The sequence below is a fragment of the Acanthochromis polyacanthus genome, chromosome 12, assembly GCF_021347895.1.
Source record: "Acanthochromis polyacanthus isolate Apoly-LR-REF ecotype Palm Island chromosome 12, KAUST_Apoly_ChrSc, whole genome shotgun sequence".
Taxonomy (NCBI): Eukaryota; Metazoa; Chordata; class Actinopteri; family Pomacentridae; genus Acanthochromis; species Acanthochromis polyacanthus.
Window position 1 is genome coordinate 1,928,291 of NC_067124.1, and position 22,830 is coordinate 1,951,120.

A 22,830-nucleotide genomic window follows, 5' to 3' on the forward strand; every position below is an offset into this window, starting at 1 on the left:
TGTGAATTCTTCAACGCTCACAAAAGAATACTTTTGCAAATATTATTTATGAACTAACTGCTTCAAAACACGAACTGCCCACCCGCTCTGGGATTATAAAGCTCAGATCATGTTATGAACACCTGGTAGATCTGGACATGGCACACTGCTGAAGCCAGTGGTGATGTAACGACACACTATTGGCTGCACCTTCAATGTAAAAGTTGTCAGACAAAATGCCCATTATACACAGCTGATTCTCCTAATTCTAATACAGTGGAGCTGAACTATTCTGACTTTGGAGTCCAATTGAAGTAATTGATGGAATCATCTGTCAAAATGCATTGATCCTTCTCCAATTTTAGACGGCATGTCACTTCACAAGTTGTCTTTATAATATAGTCACATGATGAAGCTCAGGCACTTTAATTAATGAACAGTTGCCTGAGGGCGCTACACATAACTCATCCCATTAAGAATGCAGAGCCTATGATACAGAATGTAATTTGTCTCTTAAAGATAATTGTACTGGCAGAGCTAAAATAAAACCTTCATTTGGACACTGCCCCATATCCTCTCAGACAGGAAGAGCTGAAGAATAATGCTGAGGACAGACAGCTTTTCTTTCTGAGTGTGTGGTCACCGCTCAGGTGCAGAAATGCTGCAGTTTAGAGAGCAAGAGACCGCTCACAGTTTGTACCTTCTCCAAGTTTGTGTCAGGCATCTTTACGCTGATTAAGCTGCAGTATATTTGGTACAAATGATTTAAATCCCAATAGATGTTAAAGTGATGAAGTCTTTCACAGACAACTTCATAACCTAAAAAACAAACAAGAAGCTAGATGTTAAATTCAATGAGAAGTAAACTACCGTTAATAGTAATGCAAGATTCATAAAGATCTGTAGACTAATCTCCTTTGAGCAGACTTGTTTTCCTGTTTAAAAAAGCAGATGAAAGACTGAATAGACTTTTGATCATTGGATTAGCAGATTTCATTTTGTCTTATAATATTTATTATTATATATATAATTATTATTATATACAGCCACTCCTGTTCATAAGTTTGGGGTCCTCCAGACAGTTTCATGTTTTCCATGAAAACTCCCATGTTTATCCATGTGCTAACATAACTGCACAAGGGTTTTCTAACCATCAATGAGCCTTTCAGCACCATTAGCTAACACAATGTAGCATTAGAACACAGGAGTGATGGTTGCTGGAAATGTTCCTCTGTACCCCTATGGAGATATTCCATTAAAAATCCGCCGTTTACAGCTACAGTAGTCATTTACCACATTAACTATGTCTACACTGGATTTATCATTCATTTAATGTTATCTTCATTGAAAAAACTGCTTTTCTTTCAAAACTAAGAACATTTCTAAGTGACCCCAAACTTTTGAACGGTGGTGTATCTCAGAATAATGCATAAAATCCTGCAACATTCTTATGAGTTAAGATTCCATTGTCAAAACCTGTTTAAAAAAACATAAAAGGACCTAAAGCTGTCTTTCACTGCACAAAAAAACATTTTAGAATACACAGTGCATCCATTTTTACACCTAAACTCAAGTATACTGTAAGTCATGAACTCCTGTACCTGAACTCTGTCCTTTTTTCCTTTTCACCCCACGCCTTGTCATCACTCCTCTGCCCTCTTCTGTCCTCTTCCATCCTCATCCATTTCCTCCTCCATCATCTCTTCTTTCACATCCTCTCTCCTCGGCCCTGTCCTCTCTTCTCTGTCCTCGCCTGCCCCGTGTCAATGGTGGTGGCTGACAGTGACTTTGCATCCAAAATGAAAAACAGGCAGATGGGCTCAACGGGTGGCATGAACATGACCAAGAGCACAAGCATCAGCGGCGACATGTGTAACCTGGAGAAGACGGACGGCAGCCAGTCAGACACGGCGGTTGGCACGGTAGGCACCGACGACAAGAAGAGGCGCTCCAGCATTGGTGCCAAAATGCAGGCCATGGTTGGCATGTCGCGCAAGAGCCGGAGCACCTCACAGCTCAGCCAAACAGGTAGGGCATCAGACTGCACACATATGTACGCTCTGTGTGTTCACATCTGTCCTGTGGCCTCTCGTTGTCTCTGTGTGCTTTTCTCTGTCCTATTCTGTGCTGAATGTCAATAACTAACTCTGCTATTTTCCAATTCTTCCTTTCTTTTCTTTTTACAAGGGCTTTGGCTTTTCTGGAACCGAAGACAATAAATTGTCATTTTCTCTTTTTTCTAGGTTACCTTGATTCTGAAAATTCCTCTTTTTTCCCTGTTCCCTACCTCCCGTTTTTTTCTTTTTTGTGTGTCTTATTGCTCTACTCCAGCTGTGTTTTAAAAGATGATGATTTTTTTGTGTGTCTGTGGCAATAATTTATCTTTTCATTCTGGAAAATGTGTTGTATCAGCTTTTGCACCTTCCTAAAGCTGCTTGTGCTCATGTTGTGACTCAGACTGTGGCCATCTGAAATTGTTTGTTTCTGAATGCATGTGAGAATGTGTGCACATGTGAGATATGGATAACAAGGGCTGTGCAGTGTTTGTGCTCGCAAACATTGTTTCCTTCAGGCAAGTGCAGGAAAATGTATTTTTCTGCAGTGAAAACGTTTTTTGCAGAACATGGGGCTATTGCTATTATTCACTTTGCAGTGTTTTTTTTTCTGTCCAACTTTCTTTTCAAAAGTGCTCAATAACCATTTGAGAGAGGTTGAGCTACATTACCTGGTGCCAGACAGTGTGAAAACAGCTTAGCGGGTGGCGTGCGGTGATGTCTTTGGTTGACAGATTGGGGTCTGGTCTGTTCACGTGAAGACCAGTCAATTTATTGACTGCACCTTCGTGTTTATGGCAACATCTTGAGGCATTCAGCACCTATTCATCTAGCCTATTCAGCGTCAAGGTGGTCAGTAATCACTTCTACCCATTAGGACTTTCTATTCAATTCCAGCCAAACAGCAGAGCGAAGGACTCAAAAATATACGTGGAATGAAACGGTGTGCTCACGTGGCGCTGCGCTGTCCCCTAGCTCGTGATTTAGCCGGCACATGGCCTGCTTCTTATCTCTGTGGGTTAATAACTCAACTATTATTAATCACATCAGTATGATAATCAGCAGGTTTTTTTTGTGGCATTTAAATGTGGTCTTATTTGAGATTTGGTTCCTGGGAGATAGGACTGTCTTGTTTTGTTTCTGAATAAGTTGAATTTTCTGAAGTTTTATTTTGGGAGCAGACAAGAACCAAGAGACATTTGTTCAGGCTTTTATTTTGATGAGAATTTAAAAATACCACCTTTAACAAACTCACAGTAACACACCCATGCACACACACTCTTTTTCCATGCAGACACAGCACAAGCTGAGCAGCCTGAACCTCCTAGAGCTATCAATATTTCACTCAGTGCTTCTAAGTGCATCAGATGGAGTTTGTGAGAGCGTGCATGCATCTGCCTTTCAATATTTGAAATCTGTGTTTGGTTCTGCACCAACACATATGCTGCCAAGTTCCCTTCTGCCCTACTTTGTTGTGCATTATCCTGAGAGGCTCATCGCCTACTTGAAAGGTGCATTCAGAGGATGGTAGATTTTTCTGAGGCTGTGTGCACTGCCAAGTGCTGGTGGGGGATGGTCAGATCAGCCATGCAGCACGATTCTGCCTTTGACAAACACGGGTTAGTCAGATGGAAGGGATGCGCTCCCAGGTGACCACGAGTGGCATGTCCACAGTTTTCAGTCTGAACCGCTGGCTTTATATTCTCAGTCCTTAGTGCAAGGTGCTCGACTTTCACTGACTGCAGAAAAGTTAAGGACAAACTGCTTAATTTTGCAAGTACAAAAGTGTTTAATGTAGTGACCTAATGCAAACAATGAACAAGAGAGAATTCACTTTCTGTATTCTTTTCCTACATGTGTTCATTGTGAAAACACTCATATTGGCTGAATGCAGGAACACGCTTATCATTTAAGCCGGTTTCGTTTCAGCAAAGCATCCAGCAGCTGGTGAAAATTCAACAGTACCCAGAAAAACAGATACCTGGAAATGTGTCTTGAATAAAAAATGGAGGCTGTTGCTCAGCCTGATGCATAACCAAGTTTACATGGCTAATGACTAGTGATACACACACACACACACACACAAAATGAGGCCATTCAGCATGAGGAAAACACGAGCAACACATCTGTGAAAAAGTATTTATATTCTCAAAAATGCTTTTCTTTTTAATCCCTGACTGAGTAGATATAAAGATGAAACATCCATATTGACCATGTGGTGGCTGAGCAACAGTCAAGTTTCACAATCACTTCTGAGTTTGTTTGCGAGTTTCCACTGTCACTGAATTTGACCTGAACAATGTAAATACACAGTTTAGAAAACCATCTCAAGCACACACTTGTGATCATTGAGGCACTTACACTTATTATCATGAGCAAATCTGAGTCATTGCACTGATTTATTTTGCTCAGTTGTTGCAGTCACCACTCAGCAGTTCTCTGGTTTCTGGCACATTATGTTTTAAACTTAATAAAGAGCCACTTTATTCCCCAAAACAAACTGCTCCTATGCAGCCTGATTCCGCTAAAGCCATACATTAGCTGTCAAATGTTGCAAGCTTATTGAAAATCCATCTCCAAGCAATAGTCTGTGCATTGGTTCATATATTCTCCCTCTGAGGTGCATCTAATTAAGAGTGTGTGTTTGTGTTCTTTACCTTTTATTCCAGTGTATTTATTGTCTATGGTTCTTCTCAGTGAGAGAGCTGTCATAGAAATGATACCAATTGTGATGTTGCCAGCAGTTTACAACAATGACCCGCTGTTCCCATGTTCATTTCAGTTTTACAGGGAGTCTCTCATGCTCCTGCTGCCTTTTTATGTTTGCTGAAGGAAGTTGCTTATGTTTTTTTTTTAACGCTAAACTGTCAGTGGTCATAATGTTGTGGCAGATTGTTGTAGCTGTCTCTTTTGCATAATTAATAAACAATGTTTATACCACTTTTATAACAATATCGCTAGTAGCACTCTACCTCATAATCTATTCTAATAGTTTTAACAAGTACTGGTCTCTGTATTTGATAAAACTGTCCTGATTTTGTCCCACAAGCGAGATTTGTAACTCAGCAGTAGCCTCTGACTGTAATGCTGAGGAGATGAGCAGTCCAAAGAGAAGAAATTAGGCCTTAAGAGGCAAAAACAGGTGAGACTGCCCACAGTGATACAGAAATAAGAATAGGGTGGAATCAGTGGGGAGGATTTAAAGTGTGTGATAATACATTGTTAGTAACATCTAGTTTCCTGTTGCCCTGGGTGCGGCCGACAGTATTCCAGAGTGGATCTTCTTATGTCCTACTTTTCTGTGTCTGACATTGAAAGAAGCCTATTATGTGGACCAGATTTGACATTCTAAACTGAGAATGTAGAGAGATTTAAACATGACATTTCAGCCAACATTTATTTCAGTCTTTTCAAAATACTTTCCTAAAGACTGTTTTCTAATGCTACAGTCCCACAGTATCTGCTGTAAAAGTAATGTGGAGGAAACCTGTCACATTACTCTACTGCTTTTCTTTATGAGTAGCTCTGCTGAATACATACACAGTGTGATGAGTAAATGTTATACATTAACAGTTTGATAAATAATGTGATCAGCATTAAGTGTTCACTAAATAAAAGAAAGAACATGCAGCTAAATATCGCATTATGCTCAGAAAAGCTAAATATATACAGCAGAGAGAACAATGCGCTGTCTGCACCCTCCTTTTTTTGACTCCTCTTTTGCCTACACCAGGTAATGACGCAGTTTTGGATCTTCAAAAAGCCTCAGACAGGCTGTTTTGTATGTGGTAAAATAGCTGAACTTTGAGCTTCCCAGTGAAGTAATTTATCTTCGCTGTGGAGTTGGGTGGCTATCTCAGCAGCTCCTCTGCTAGCTGAGGCTGCTAATTAATCTCCAAGGATGCCGAAGCAGACACGCTGCTCTCAGGGTGATGCATGAAGTGAACACAGCAGCGCAGATACAGCCGAGGCGGAGGGACACCCAATGGCCCACTGCTCCCTTCCTGTTCCTCTTCTGGTTTTCTCTCATTCCATCTAACTGACATTTGTGTCTCCCTGTCATTATACTGCATGTCTTCTCTGTCATTGTCATCTCTTTTTCATTTCACTTTCTTTTCTCTCATTCACTACTCCTGCAAGTTTTACAGAAGTATGTCCACTTCTTTCAAAAGAAACTTGGTGTATTTGTACCGTTTGAGGCCTTGAATGTTTTAACCCTCCTGTCGTCCTGTGGGTCAAATTGAGTTGTTTTAAAGTTAGAAAAATGTGGAAAAAATTATGTATTTTCACAATGAAAACTTCCACATTTTCAAAAAATTTTTAGGAAATTTTTGAACATTTTTTTGGTGGAAAAAAACAAATAAAAAATGTTTAAGAACATTCAGAAAAAAATCTACCAAAACCCAGTGAATTTTGCTGTCAAAATTGGGGACTTTTTATTTAAAAAATAAAACTTTTGGAGGAAACTTTTCAGGAATTTTCTTCCCGAAGTTTTTTTCAAATTTTTACAAATTTGGGGAAATTTTTTCTGAATTTTTGGACTTTTTTCAGACAAGGCAACAACAGTTTTTGATAAGGACAACACAAGGGTTAAGAAGCACAGCCACTGCAAAAATGTTTTGTAGCTGCATATCTCCTGAACCAAACATGAAAAAGTGAATTCAGAGACATGTTATCTTGAAACCCAGACTCAACTTCATAATGTATTTTGCATGCATCATGTGCAGAGTTTTAAAAGCCTAATCATGCTGTTCATTAACCCTGACCTAAATACAATGAATATAAAGAGCAGAGCAATATTTATGAGTCCTTCTTAGCTTAAAAAGAATGATGCTTTTTCCATTTAAAACATATGCATTTGGAATGGACAGATTACTAATGATTACATATTTTAACCCTAGCCTTTCTCCACATGGCTCTAAGCATAATGTCATCTGGAGTTACACTTAACGTTTTATACAAAACTATCTCACAACTGTTTAAACAATCATCTAATCAGCTAATCCAGGTCACTACTATGACAATGTTAAAATAGGTAAATAAATAGTTTGATAGGTGATCAGAAAAACATTTCACCTCTATAAAGGGGCACAGAGACTAATTTCATCACTGCATGTCACAGCAACCTTTTCCCTGACCTGGAGAATCAGTATTTTTACTGAAGTACTTGACCATGACATGGAACCAGTTTGTCACTGCTGTTAAGATATTCAGCTAAGAAATGTATTTTTGTGCTAGTGTGGGGAATGTACAGTAACTAAAATGAAACAGATTGTAACAGTGCTCTGCAACAGTACTTTTTAAAGTTAATTTGTCCCATCGATGGTTGTTAAAATGAAGAGAAAGAGCAGAACAAGAAAAGCACTCTGCCAAGGCTGCTCAGACATTGTGGCGCTATCTGGCAATGATACAGAAATCTTTAACAAATCTGTGGATCCAGACTATAAGCCACATCATTTTCAAAATCGAATCACTTGGTCTTTGTGTCATTTCTGATCTACCCTGAAAATTTCATCCAAATCCTTTCGTCCATTTTTGAGTGATGTTGCGATGCACCTTCATTGTAATCAGTGATGTCATTGCTTACTCACCTCGTCTCTACCGTAACCATGGAATGCTATTCAATATTTAATATACCTCTTTATGTTTCTCAAGAACCACTTTTCCAAACTACATTAGAGTCAACACTGCTCTTCCCTCTGTTCCCAGCATTACACACACTAAGTTTGAAATAGATCAGATGAACGGCATTCATACCTAACCCCTAACCCTAACCTTAACCCAGACCAAAACAATGCCTAACCCTAAAGAAACGTTTTTGCACTTTTACTTTTTTCAGTAACAACAACATGGCCAAGAAAACAACACTGTTTCCCCCCCGTGGGGACCTCATTTTTGGTCCCCACCGTGACGCAAGTCCCCACCGAGATAGCAGAAACAAGTACATGCACGCACGCACATGCATGCACACACACACACACACACACACACACACACACACACACACACACACACACACACACACACACACACACACACTTGTGTGCAGAGATTGCTTGGTTTATTTTCACCGACTTTTCACAAAGTCTCTGAGTTCATAATTACCTATTCATAGGTTTTTCTTTAATTCATAGTGTTTATCTGTTGCTATAATTCACTTATGCTCCTGCAGTTGACTGTTGCATCTTCCCAGGATTGTTTGTTAGATTGAAGTTGGATTGTTGTGACTGTCATGCTGACGTCTGACATCTGGCATTTTCTTGTTTTGGTCTGGTCCGGTCGACCTGATATCTATCTTGATCTACCAAGGCCAGCCTCTGACAAAGCAATCATTTTAATGAAATGACTGTGTTCTGGTCTGTTCATTGTTCAACTCTCAGACTGCCAACTTTTAAATGTTTTTTTATTGCAACAATGCTAGAGCTGATCCTCAGACTCACACTGCAGTTACACAGTCTATAAATCTATGTATTACAATATATGTACTGTATTGCACTTAAAATCTGAAATGCTGCTGCATGCAACTGTTTTATATAATGTACTTAGAGAGGTGAGTCTGCTGTTGCAGAGTAGGGTTTCTGTTGCCTTGGTCACCATAAGTTTCCTTCCAGGTAATGTGCATCTCAACAAATCAGCTATAGCTGCTTCCATATTAGTATGTATGCAAGTTATCATCCAGGCAACATTTATATTTATATACAATACTGTGCACTAAAACCAAGTGATACCAAACCCTCAGCTAACGTAACAATGGAGTTCTACTTTACATTACTGCTGGTTTTGTTTTGGGGGCACACACAATGAGGGCAACAATACAACTACAACCCTCTCACCTGCCTTCACCTCATCTGTCTCACAAGAAGATGCAAATTAGTTTTGTTGTTGTACGATTTGTTGAAAATGTGTGACAGAAATGAACTGAATCACAATCCTGTCGTTTCTCCGTTCAGTTGACCTCTTTCAGTTGCACATGAACTGGCAGGGATACTGTCACTTGCTGAGTAAGTGATTAAAGTCATTGATTTATACTCAATTGGAACCCTAACCCTAACCCTAAAATCAGTGGGTGGAACTCTGCAGGCCGAGTTGTAGTTAAACACTGAATGATTTGGTGGACAGATCTTTTGGAAGCTTGTTTTTAACGAACTGATTGTAGTGACCTGGGACGCTGTCAAGAACAGCCTTGATCTGGCCGAATACGCAAATTTCTGCAAAGTGCAGACAGCCACTTTTTATGTCTGAAGAGGTTTAGTAATATTGATGTTATATCCTCAGCAGAGGTACACTTCTTCATTTTGATACAGTTAGCTTTCCCATCTGAGGTCTGCTGCACCTGAATCAGACGAATGTGAACACAAGTTTGCCACTTCTATAGACAGGCTGCGGTATACAACATGTGCATTTAGGCACTGGGTTCAAATGTCGAATACAGTGTGGTATACTGAGTGTGAGAGCACCCTTAAACACATCAGTCAACATTAATTAGAAGGAATTTTGGGGTGTGTGTGAATATAAGCATCTTAGAGAAGATGAAAACAAAGGTAGTAAAAACAGGACTTGTAGATTCAAACCCGTGATTTTTGTAATATTACTGTCAGATTTTCTAATAAAGGAGGCAACAGTCACTAAAGAAAAGTCTGTCTGCTAACCACTGATTGCTCCTTGTTTATTCATAAGCTGTGATGCCAATATCAGAGTTGTTGGACTGAATGAATTGTTTTGACACTGGGAGCAGCACAGAGCAGGTGTCTCTCCTGCAGACAGTGTACTCTGTCTGATCCAAGATCTTAATCAGTGTTCTTGTTTTAAAGGTGGTTTTCCTTGTTGTGGTTCTTAAGCATGTGCATAAATTAGCTGTGATCCAAGAAAAGCAAAAACATCTGTAAATGTCAAACTGGGTTTAGCACACCAGCTGTAGAAATAAAGTGGACACGTGAGCTCATGTATGTGGACTTTTTATTCTCTAGTGCAAACATATTACAGCTTGGCCAAAATGTAAACTTAAAATGTGTTAAATCGAAAAAGAAACATGGTTAGAAGTTTTACTCCTGAGCAGCAAAGAATACAGAACAGCTGTACAATGACCTACTTTTTTGCCACTGTTAAATTTCAGGACTGTATTTTGTGATTTACTGTAGACTTTAGCCAAAGGGATCCATGAAACATGAAACTGCTGTGCTTCCATCTTTGAAACCTAAATTCTGAACTTGCCTATAGAAAGGTACATTTTGGAGTGACGTACTATTTGTCTTCAGTCAGCGTTTCTATGAGCTCAGATTTAAAGCTCTGGATTCATTCATTCATCTCCTACTCCTGCCATGCTCTGCCAGCTGCTCAGTGCCAGCCTGCAGTGTGGCTCATGCTCCTCAGCCATGTGTCTCCTCTGCCTGAATCTGAGCCTTGGATACGGTTTAGGATACATTTGGATTGTCGTGTCTCACAGTTTAGCACAGTGTATTTTAGCTTCCCATCTGAACAGGACTAAAACTGAACTTCCACTCGGGCATTTTTAGATTTTAACTGCTGCTAAAATTACTGCATGGACTTCCTCTTGTGATTGTTTTGTCTTTGAATTTTGACAGCACCCCTCTGTAGCTGTCAGTCAGAGAGGAAGTCTGGTGAGAAATGCACTTGAAAAACTCTGCGGCGAGGCTAGTCATAGAGCATGATGTTCCTGTGCTTTATAAAAATGCATTTATTTCCTCTTTCAATATGAGAAGCAATCATGCTGTGGTGAAATGTGACATGTAATTTTCACATGCAAGACAACTTTTTGCATAGGACACTAGTGTATGTGACTGTAAGACTGAAAGGTCAGCTGGAATGACGTCAGCCATTTCTGTCACAGTTTTTCATAAAGCCTGGCACTATTTAGATCCCCTTTCGCTCTCTGTTGAGCAGTCCATCTGTTGTAGTTTCAGTGTTTACACCACTTGAGTAGAGGGAGGCAGCCAGGGAATAGACCGTTCTAACGTCTCCTGTAGTTCACGTTTTAAATATGCCTGTTTTACCTCACAACTTCCTCTGATGGTGTCAAGGTTTTCAGCCAAGGTGTGAAATGAATGGTAGGACAGCGTATGTAAGTTTGAGTCTGAAGTCTCCTCTTATATATATGAATAATAAAGTGGAATGTTATTCTAATTTCTGCATTTTCAGTAGCATTAGGAGAACATGTAGGATTTAAAGATGTGCTGATTAGGACTTTCACATTAGAATGTGATTAAAAGATGTCTCTGGAAGAAGATGTCACTAGTGGTGAAGACATTAACACCCAACTCTGCAGCTTTTTGAGGCATTTTATCCCCGTATACTGATAATTTTTTACATGTCTCGAGGTTCTGTTTCACTTTCAAAAGTGGCATGTTGCAAAGTTAGCAACTAGCGGGTGAAAACAGTGGCAATACAGCAAGTTTAACCCTGATATTTATATTATTTTATAGCATTACTGCAGACCAGCCCAGAGGCAGAAGAGTAAAGTTTGGACTTCCATTCTTCAGATGAACCCCATCATGACTCTATGCTATTTCTTTTCTAGCAGTAGGTGACTGATAACTGATTTTCCATAAAAGCTTCATGAGGCTGTAATGTGTCACGTTTGCGTCTCTTGTTTAGCAGTTGGAAATCTGTGAAAGTTGCATCATTTGTGAGACTGAAAATGTACTGAAGTGTACCCGATCTAACACCTTATTTTGTCATTAAAGCTGTTTCCCTTTTTAATTCTCGTCATGTTTGATTAAGGCACAAGACAGGAACTGTACTCCCAGAGTGCAGGACTTGTCTGCATCATGCAGGCTTCAGGGAATATTAACTGAGAGAAGAGAGAGTGTTTTTCCTCCCTTGTACTCATATGTATCTTGGGGCGTGCACATCTAAGTGCTCATGTGTGTCTGTTTGCCTACATCCATGCATGTGAGTACCAGGATTACTGCTCTCCATTAAGCTGTGTTTACAGTGCGTCGGGGCCAGAGTCGCTGTCTGACGCTTGGCCTGGTTTGGCCCCATCGATCAGAAAGACTTCCGAGGGCTTCTGCCTGTGATCCCAGCCGCCTGCCTGGTAGGCCTTACCCATGACTTCTGGGATGTTACGCTCTTTTGTTGCTGTAATAGAATTCGCAGCATTCTTCACATTCCTGCCTTCTAAGGTACTTGTGTTTCCCAGTTGTGTGGTCCCTGTCATGCAGTTGTGTCATAGTTTACAGTCAGACTGTGTGTGTGTTGTTCAGTGTGAATAGTTATGTTGTTGTGAAATCAGAGAGAACTCTCACAGCCAAAGAAGGAAGGTTTTTAGAACAAGGATTATAAACATTTAAATTCGAAGAGCTGTGAAGTGTGAAAACTTGAAGTCGTGGGTTGAACTGCAGCCAGTCACTTCATAATTTGTGTAACCTAATAAACTCCCAGTAACATTATTTATCTCACGTGTAAAACCCTGATTTAAAGCATCTGGTCTTTGTAACTACAGTGACATGTTTTTTAGAACGAGCTTACTGAGTTACAGCAGTTAACAGTCTTAACAAGAAACCTTGATTTTTTTACTTTTCTACTGGCATATTTTGAAAATGTTCTGTTCTTTAGTGAAGTAGTGTTACACTGGTGATGTGTATTATCAGGCAAGAGAAAGTTTCTTTGTAGCTTTTTGTGGGATGAAAACTGTATCTTCAGAACCTTTGAACTCATCCATATGCTGTATTTATCACATTTGTGACAATTGTAATTAAGCTTATTTTTACTTTAAGATGTCATATGTGAGGTGAAGTGGGTGTAAAACAGGAAAAACATTCATTTCTCTAACTGTCACTGTACAGTGGGTGGATGGGGAAGAATACAAGGTGTTAAAGTCAACACTGGTAGCACGTGCCAGATGTGCTGCTGGAGTGAATAGACACGTGTGCCATGCTGTGTTGACATGCTCAGTTGTGTTTTGTGTTATCCAGCTGTCATAATAACCAGCACGTTCTCCCTAGTAGGTAGTGTGAAAGCACATGTAAAAGTGAGTTATATTCTTTTACCGATTTATTGCTCTAGCTGCTGTGATAATTCAATGTTCTGGGCTGGCTATTTGGTACCTCACAGTGTCAAACAGTTTAATTAAAGTTCATTTTTTACTTAACGAGACAGCAGGCAATATGTTGTGTTCCTCATGGAGCCCGGTGAAGGACTTAGAACTACACAGCTGGTGGTCTTAGGAGTCCTTACAGTTTGATTATTTGTGTCTAACATTGCAAAAATAAAACCGTACAGTTCAAAATGTGCCATTTCATTGAAGTGATTGATAAGAATAAGAGGTTTTGTTGTATTGCTAATGCATCTGTGTGGTGGAATATAATGAAACAGAAGACTTCAGATAGATTGTCCTGTAGTAATAGAGGTGCATTGGGTGATGCTATGGAGAAGATAATATTCAGCTTAAAGCGTAACATTAGAGAACCACAAACAACTGAAAATGTTTTGTTTTTAAAAAAAATAATAATTACACCACAGTAGTAGTAGCGGTAGTGGTGGTGGTAATATTGTCTCCTGTTGCTGTTATATTTTAGGTACAGATTGTAAATATCTGATGAGGGTGTCTTGCAAATATTTCCCCAGTAAAGTTTTAGCTAATTAGTGAATTGCTTCCCTTTGTTGTGGTCAGCTTTGTATAAAATGTTATATTTCATAAACACTAACACCTGACCAACTGAGGCTGCATAGTGGGCATGCAGTGCTAATGGTGATGTGATTAGCTTGTAGGTTTTCACTCATTAACCAGAGTACTGGATGAGTAAAATCTTTGGCCTGCTGCTGCAGTGGTTAGGAGATGGCACAAGCATTAACAATTATCCAGAGGGTAACATGACTGAGACTGAGATCACAGAAGTCATTTAGATTCCTTCTCTGGTCCCCATCAACACCTGGACCAAATTCAATAAATCCATTAGCTGTAAATTCATATCATGAAAAAACAAAACCGCCAGCCTGCTAGCAGGGACACCATCAACATCAGCTGAATACATCCTGTGAAGAGCTTACAATAAATTTCTGTTTAGAAATTCCATCGCGATCCACCCAGACGTTTAAATGTTTTAGTCTGGGTCTGTTGAACTGACCGTCTGAACTCACAGAGCCACGTTACCCTCACTGAAGCCGCTAGAACCTCTTATAAACGTACAAACACACAGTCCTCTCAGTTCTCAAATACAAATGTTCCACTCTGATTAGTAAAATGTACACAGTCTGCAGACTAATGCCACTTTCTGACTGAAGCTTTTACCTCTGCTGGAAAAAATGACATCTGAATGAGCTTCCACTGAGCCCAGCTGTTTATATTATAACCATGTGTTTGTTCAGTTTGCCCTTTAGCTGTAAATGTGAGATTTGTTTTTGTCTGCGCTGACCTAGATGAAACCTGCAAATGGACACCACGTATTAAGAGCCTCCTCCCTGGAAGTAGGTTGCAGTGTCTCACAGAAAGGAACTTTTGCCTCAGAGTTAGCACTACAGGGAGCTTGCTATATTTATGACAGCACAGTGAAGCACTTTAATTGACTTGTCCTGTGCCTATTCTGCCAGATACATATTCAGAACTAAAGCACCACAGCTGTTTTTGTAGCAGTCTACCAAAGCAGCACAGTTTCTCTGGATGTCATTCTTTGATGCGGTGATGACAGAGGAGCTGAAGTTTGGTTTAAAACCATACATGTGCTTCATCTGTTGCCACTTACACATCATGCTATCAGTAAATCTGTCAGGATTTCAGGGACTACCAGTGAAGAAGTCTGTCCACTGCCTCTGAGGACTGTTTAAAGTAGTCTGATGTCAGGTGACCCAGTGGTAGCTGGTAAAAAAGATATTATTTATGTTTGACACTAATTCAAATAAGGAGTCTTTCTAATCACTCAAAAATGTTGCAGCAGACCAAAGGAATCTTGATTTCTGATGAAGCAACCATAAGGTTACAGGCTGAAAATATAAACTTCGTTATCCATTTGATTTTCTTTCTCAACTATAAAACCAGCCAGCAGAAGCAAAGTGGATTCCTCCTCATGCGCCAGCTGGGATGTTGTGGTGGAGGAGAGAAAAATAAAGGTGCAGACTTTGGCACGTGAACTTCGAGTGACCGTCATGTGGCTCGAGCTCTCAGAGAGAAAAGCAAGACTGTTGGCAGAGCAAATGACAGCTTGTTTTCACTGGGCTCTGTGCATGAGATGGGGAGAGGGAGGGATGGTGGGGCAGAGCATGGAGCTGAAAGCAAAATAACAGTAATGAAGAGTACAAAAGAAACAACAGAGTAAGCTCCAGGAAGGGGGGGGGGGGGGGGGGGGGGGGGGGGCATGATAAAAGAAGAGTTTAAAAAAATCTGGTGAGAGATGGAGTGGGGAGGGGGGGTTAGTATCTCTGGGTAGAGCTTGTTCACCCGCAGAGTGAGCTGAGGTGCGCCTGAGCAGCCTGGCACTCTGATTGGTGGAGCGCGATGCAGCTCTCTCCCCTCCCCTCTTGAAGAAAGAGGTGCAGCAGGAACGTCAGACCCAGACAGCACAAGGCGCAGGGACTGAAGCAACGTTTTTCTAAAGCTCCACTGAAGTTGCAGTGTGCAGAGCATCCAGGGACAGGCTAGATGATACAGCACTGATCTCCTGCAGCATCCCAACCACTTCTGCTACTGAGATTAGAGAATCCATCAAAGAGACCAGATTTGAGTTTAATTTTAAACCGTTATCAGCTAGAAAAGGCAAAGCTGAGGTCTTGTCTTCGATTCACCACATTGAGGAGGACGGCAGCCAGTCACCATGGGCAGGCAGGGGAACGATGCCTCTGCTCCGGCCCCTGGGATGCGTATCCAGTGCTCCCAGGGCAAGATGAGCCTGTCTGCATCATTCGAAGCGCTGGCTGTCTATTTCCCCTGCATGAACTCCTTCGATGAGGAGGATGGAGGTAAGATGACAGCCTGGGAAATGTCTTAGCAGCTGCTGCAGGCTGGGGGGCAGCAATTGTGCTTGGACTGAATCATGGCTCTGGGGAAGGAGACGTGTTTAGGATTAGTGGGAAGATGCAGAGGCACTGATTGTAAGGAGAATTGGGGCAGGTTGAGCGAGGCAATTAGTTTAATTAGGTTGGCAGTGTAGGTCAGTTATAATAATACTGCTTCAGCTGACTGTCCTCTGGTGACGTGGTGAATTAAAACTTGATATCTGTGGTCAGTTTATCATCTCAGCAGTCAGATTTTGTGTGAATTAGATATTGTGTTTCTATTGCTGCTGCTAGTCAGAATGAATGGATATATGAACCAGTCTGATGGTGGTAAAGTCATGCTCGTCTGTCCAATGTCTCATATCCCTGATGATTTCCAATCTGCATCTGTGGATGAAAACAAAGAATTTAGGAAGTGGAATGATTCCCTGTTTAGCATCGTGTGGGTGGTAGTGCTTTTTAGCTAAGGACTACAACATTGTTTCTGAGTAGTAGTCATGACGCCTTCTGCATGTGTTTATATTTGTGCCTCCCCAGATGCTCTAATCATTTCCTTTTTTTACTTGCAGTGGTGTGATTTATGGAGAGAGACTGTTGTTCATGGATGTGCAGTGCAGCAGCTTTATTCTTTCACACTTTCTCTACTTATTTTCGCTCCATTACTCCAGCTTATTACATTCACCACTCCTTCACTGTTGGCAGCTTCATGAGACTTTTTGTCTTCTCCTGTCTGGCAGGGATGGATGTGAGGGCAGTGACCTTCTGGAGTCGTGCCAGTGTGTCAGACTTTTAGGCTACTGCTGCTTCCTGAATACTTCAAGCTCTTATTTATGACAAAGTATCCCATCTGTCATTTCTCAAAATGCATTGGGGGCTATTTGTGCCTCCATAGCGAACACACGTGTTTGACATGTATCGAAACACAACTTTGGAGTCTGTTTAATTGAAAGTCTGTCCCATATGCTTTAATTTCATATTTTGTGCTGTTTCTGGCCATCTGCTTATCAGATGATTGCACCCATGCATTGACATAATAGTACCAGAGCTGCATATTGTGGTTTTACCCAGCATATGCCTTTTTTTAGTGTTTTTCACACAGCAGGACAGTTGCTTCACACCTTTTTGAATGGTGTGATTTTAGTGTTCATTGATAGCATCGGACTGGCCACTGATTGGCAGAGAAGGTCTGCTGCAGACGTCAGAGACGACCTCTTCTGCTGCATCTCTTATTGTAATGTGTGAAGAGCAGGAAGAGGAGGCGGAGGCCAGCTGAATAACTGAGATTTCAAGGCTGAAAGGCTTCGTGTCTGTTTACGCCTGTGTGAGCTAGGACAGAATCATCTCTCTTGTCTTCATGAGGAGACGAGCAGAGGGGAGAGGGAGGAGAGTAATGACGATAACTGGATCAGGAATGCTGTAGTCTAGACACTGACCCTACATACAAACAGGTGAAGTATTAGTGGAAAATGACAGAAGGCCTATGGATTACTTTATTACTTTTGTCAGGATTTTCTGACCCTGGGAAGTAACATGATGCGTATTAGAGCCAAGAAGTACCAATGATTAGCCTTTAATTGCGCATTTGCCAAGCACAACCAAATGATTGGAACTTCTTTTCTTTCAGTGATAACATACCAGGTTTTTGCTGACATCCATCTTAGTAGGATATGGAATGAATTGCAATTTTGATTTTGCGTGTGTGTGTGTGTGTGTGTGTGCTGATCTGCAGGTGTGTATGTGTGTGTGTGCTGATCTGCAGGCGTGTGTTAGCATTCCTACTGTAATTTGTGTAGGTATAATGTGTACGTCTGCCACAGGCTCAACCACGTGCTTTTACACTGGCATGGAGGCTGGAAGGAGATGAGCAGCAGCAGGCCTAATGGGGGGAGTCAGCTGTCTTCTTGGATCAGCTAGGATGGGCTGGAAGGGGGGTGCTGAGTGTTTGTAGGTGGAGCATGAACTCTCTGTGGCTCCCACAAGACCCCTGTAGGCAGTCAGTAGGGCTGTACATGTCGTTCTGTTGAACACATACATAAAGAGCCATAAGTATGCAGAGCTTGTTAAATTAGCGATCTTGTTTTGTCATCACTGCGATTCACAGATGAAAATATACTTGTGTCATCCTCACAGAGATGTGAAATCTCATTCACAGAGGTGTCTTTATGTGTTGTCTTTCCTGTGGAATGATTTCTGTTGAGCCAATGAAAGCACGAGTATGTCAGTGATAGTCCATGTGAATGCAGCTCGTTACATGAGTCACAATGTGATTCAATGTCATGGATTGACAGTCCATGTCCCTCTTTTTCTCCCTCTTCCTCCCTCTCTCTTGTCATGTGTGTGACTGTTCAGAAGCGGGAGGTAAGAAGTTACGCAGCACTATCCAGCGGAGTACAGAGACGGGCCTGGCAGTGGAGATGAGGAGCAGGATGACTCGGCAGGCCAGCCGGGAGTCCACGGACGGCAGCATGAACAGCTACAGCTCCGAGGGAAAGTAAGCAGACAAGGACTCACGCTCTGCAAACTGTCAAGAAGCTACAACTCACATGTTTACCAGAAGTACTCTGTACAGACACAAACAGTTCCAAACTTGATTTGTGAACTTATATTAGGCTTCATCTTCTGAACTCCTGTCATTCAGTAGACCACGTCCACCACCGCCCTAACACTCTGTCTGTAATAAACATGATCATACTTTGATCTCCGTGGTAACAGCAGGTTTTTCATTTTTTTCAGTCTCATCTTCCCTGGTGTGAGACTCTCTTCAGATGCTCAGTTCAGTGACTTTCTGGACGGTCTCGGCCCCGCCCAGCTGGTTGGACGACAGACGTTGGCTACTCCACCTATGGGTGAGGACAAGAATTCTCTTTTAAGAGACAGAGCCATCAAATTAGTTCTTTGTATTTTTGAACCTTGCATTTTTAAAAATCTTTTCTTTTTGTGTTTCTTTAGGTGACATCCAGATTGGCATGGTGGAGAAGAAAGGAGCACTGGAGGTGGAGGTCATCAGAGCCCGTGGCCTTGTGGGAAAACCAGGTTCCAAGGCACTGCCAGGTAATTTAAGATCTCAGTTATACTCGGTTCTACTGAATGTTCACACGTCACAGTGAGAACAGTAAGGATGACTTGATTTATATAATAATTCTGCTTTTTCTTCATTTCCAGCACCATATGTAAAGGTCTACCTTTTGGAAAACGGAGTCTGCATAGCCAAAAAGAAAACTAAAGTAGCAAGAAAAACCTTGGATCCTCTTTACCAGCAGCAACTGCCGTTTGAGGAGAGTCCAGGAGGCAAGGTTTTACAGGTACGTGGACTTATGATTCCTTAAGCTAGTGACAGTAGTTAAAACACAAACTCAGAATTGCTTTCTTTTTCTAATCTTGTCACTTTATTTTTCTGTTTTTCTGTCCAGGTCATCGTATGGGGCGACTACGGACGTATGGACCATAAATCATTCATGGGAGCAGTTCAGATACTGTTAGATGAGCTGGACCTGTCCAATATGGTGATTGGCTGGTTCAAGCTCTTTCCTCCTTCCTCTCTGGTGGACCCCACTCTGGCCCCACTGACAAGAAGAGCTTCCCAATCCTCACTGGACAGTTTCTCTCGATCATAGCAGCGTGTGGACTGATAGCGTTGTTGTAGCAGCCAGTGTTGCGAATACAGGTCACGCCCCCCGGTTACACTGCATGCTTGATGTTGTGTCTTCTGAGCCTGTTTCTAGGGGTGCAAACGTGATCCTGTGTTTTGAGCAAAAACGTTGCGCACATTGTGCACATGGCGAAGGTGTCACAAGCGCCTGGCAGCAAGGATTGCCAGGTGTTGTTGTTGTTTGGAGGAAGCTGGAATGAACTCCTTAGCACGAGGATTCCGTCAGTTCCAGGTTTTCATCCAATTCGAAGCCATGGGGGTCAACACTGAGAACCACTAAACGAGTTCTACAGAAGCCCTTTTCGAATGAAAAATCAATATGTTGCTTTGATTTTTTTGTTTTGTTTTCATTTGTTTTGTTTATTTTTTCTTAAATGTCAGTGTACTTGTATCTGAAGGGGGTGACAGTGTTTCAAACCAGATGCTTGGTCACGCCACGCCAACAGACCTAGCTGTGTAGATGGAGTTTTGGAGACCATCACTTTGGGTGAGGTGTGTCCCAGCTTGTATCCACACTCCCCCAAAACCCCAAAAGAAAAGCCCTGCATACTCAAGGTTTATGTACTGAATCAACCCGTACTGGTAAATCACCATGAAGATGAGCTAATCAGAGGCAATACTGAAGTGGCTACTACCATCAACACTCCAAAATATACAGTAACAATCCAAACCCCAAGAAAAGATGTACAATCTTACCATCATTCTTTCTCTGTTGATATATTGTATGAAAATTAAATGAGAAAAAATATTTTTTTTCCTTTTTAGTTCATTTGCATGGACACAAATTTAGCTGAATAAAAAAAGAAAATTATTTTCTTGAGGCTGCAACTTACAAAAAAGATGAAAAATAAATAAAACAGATCAGCCATTTTCAACAATTTATATTATTTTTAAAGATAAATTTCACTAGTGCATGGTTTTCAAGGGGAGTGAATGCAACATCGTGATTAAAAAAAAACATTGTTTGTCATTCTTTAGACCATTCATGAGTCTGTGTTTTGCAGACATTCAGATAAGGGAAACTTAAAGGAAACTTTTGGAGTTATTTAACAGAAAATGTTTATGTGACAAAAAGTGATAATGAAAATAAATGTAAATGATTTATTTCATTGTACAAGGCTCACGCCTTATAAAGATAAACATTATGTGCAAATTGTACGTTTCTCTTTTTCTTCCTTGTCCCAGGGTACTTCTCATTGTACTATTCATTGCTACCATTGTTCAGTCCCCTGATATCGTCCAGATTTTAGGACTGCTGGTTATTTTACAGTTCTGTATTGTTTCAGTATGTATTTAATTTTGGATTTGATTTGTTTAACAAGCATGTTGAAAAGGATTTTCTGCAACATGGCTTGGGCACACCTTACAGTAACTCAGCATGTTTTGATAAAGATGATATTTGGAATTTTTGCAGTTTCTTGTACAGTGCATGTCAACTTCATTACTTTTCTCCCTCACCTTAAATTGAGCTCTACGGCAAATTAGTTCTTGGTCTTCCATGGCCAGTTATTGAAGTTTTAACAAAACATTCCACCCCCAAAGTCATATTTTCTTTCAGGTTTTTGAGAAAAAAATGACAAGGAAAATATTTTATATTTAATGGAGGCTGGCGAAACAGTTGTGATTGCAAGTGTATTTTATTTCAGTATTGTTGACGAACATGCAAAAATATTCTGTACTGGTACAGCAAGAGGTCTATACCTAATCAAGAGGCAGCGAACATGCAAGAGATGTGTGTTGCTGTGGTTCAATTTTACAGGCACTGTATGTGAAGATGAGCTAATCACAAGTTCAAATAATAAGGGATATTGCCACAGAAAATGTTTTTTTCTTGTTTTAATGAAAATGAAATTAATTTACTATATTTTTGTTAGTTTTATTTAAAAGCCAAGACCAGTTTATTTTTTATTTTCTATTTTTAGTAATTATAAATACTTCTCATGTCCGGGAAGTAGATGAATCTTAGAATTGCAGTATGTCTGAATGAAATTGAACTGAGGCATTGTTCCTTTTCCACACAAAGATAATGCATTTTAATGTCCAAGAAAAACCTTGTCGCTGTAACAAGCTACACTATATATTTTCATTTTAATTTTCATTGTACATACCTTTAGATGTCAGAGTTTGAATAAACAAGCTACCATGAAGATAGATTGATAGACTCTTTTGGAACAGGAAAAATGCCTCATGATGACAAAGACATATGTTATTTATCCTTTTGAATGCCTTTTAATTTTCTCTTTTGGTGCAATGTGTTAATGCCAAGGCTATGTCTTGGTTAAGTATGGTTGAGTACAGAGATTTATGTAAGTTATTTTTCAAATTAAAAATAAAAAAATTGATATTACACTGATGCTAGGAGTTGGGTGATGTTAAAGATGGCACACACAGACACACATGTACACAAATAACATTCTCTCGATATAAACCTCCAGGAAAAGTATGTCAGAAATAAATAGGGTCACCAGAAACGTCCACAAAGACCCAAATACCACATTTTCACATTTCTATAACTTACTTTGCATTGCAGATATTCAGTTACTGATTTGGATTCACATGCTGAGTAGCAAGTTACATCCTATGAATTATACTCCCTAGAATTAGAAATTAAAAGAATACTATGGCTGTCAAAGTAAAGAATGCTTTCTCCACACTAATGCTCAGGGCCTAGGTTTAACACCTCCAGTTATCATTTTATTGCACAATATAAGCAAATGGGAGCAGGGAGGTTACTCTGTAATACAAGTATTACAACTTGGTATGATGTAAGGTAAGATGCAAAGTCTGTTGTTGCTGTTATAAAGTGACCACGAGGACACAGCTGAGATTACTGCTGTCTTCCAGGTTTAAACAATACTTAGCTAATGGCTCATTTCTGAAGCTAGGTAGCTGTTTTTGGTAAAAGGCCAAACACCCCATCTAAATGCTATTTTTTGGAGGGTATTTAAGATAATTATGGTTGTCCATCTCCACTGAATGATAAGACAGTCTTTGGGTTTAACCTAATTACATAAGTTTATTACATAATGTGTAGCATTTTCTAGTTAGCATTTTCTTACATTACTTTGAAGTAAGGCTTCTACTGACTATGTTGAGAAAATACTTCAGGAAGGCTTCTGATTAGCTGTTGCTTTATAAGATACAACAGAAACAGACTAGACAATTCCTGCTCGTGGAAATCGTGGGTATTTAATCCGGAAA

The 22,830-nt window shown here is 40.4% G+C and overlaps 1 protein-coding gene across 50 annotated transcripts in view; it reads left to right on the top strand.

Annotated features, from left to right (window-relative positions):
- rims2a (regulating synaptic membrane exocytosis 2a) overlaps nt 1-21,983 on the top strand; it is a 153,636-nt gene extending 131,653 nt beyond the window's left edge. For 44 of the 50 annotated variants that reach the window (XM_051956843.1, XM_051956845.1, XM_022204259.2 and 41 more), the window contains 6 exons: nt 1,763-2,007; nt 18,330-18,471; nt 18,714-18,826; nt 18,930-19,031; nt 19,143-19,282; nt 19,391-21,983. In XM_051956843.1, coding sequence (XP_051812803.1) covers nt 1,763-2,007; nt 18,330-18,471; nt 18,714-18,826; nt 18,930-19,031; nt 19,143-19,282; nt 19,391-19,594 — 946 coding nt within the window. In that variant the 3' untranslated portion in view covers nt 19,595-21,983. Of the gene's footprint in view, nt 1-1,762; nt 2,008-15,418; nt 15,945-18,329; nt 18,472-18,713; nt 18,827-18,929; nt 19,032-19,142; nt 19,283-19,390 lie in introns of those variants that run through there. The other 6 variants (XM_051956852.1, XM_022204519.2, XM_022204535.2 and 3 more) reach the window with 3 other exon arrangements.
- The last annotated feature ends 847 nt before the right edge of the window (nt 21,984-22,830 follow it).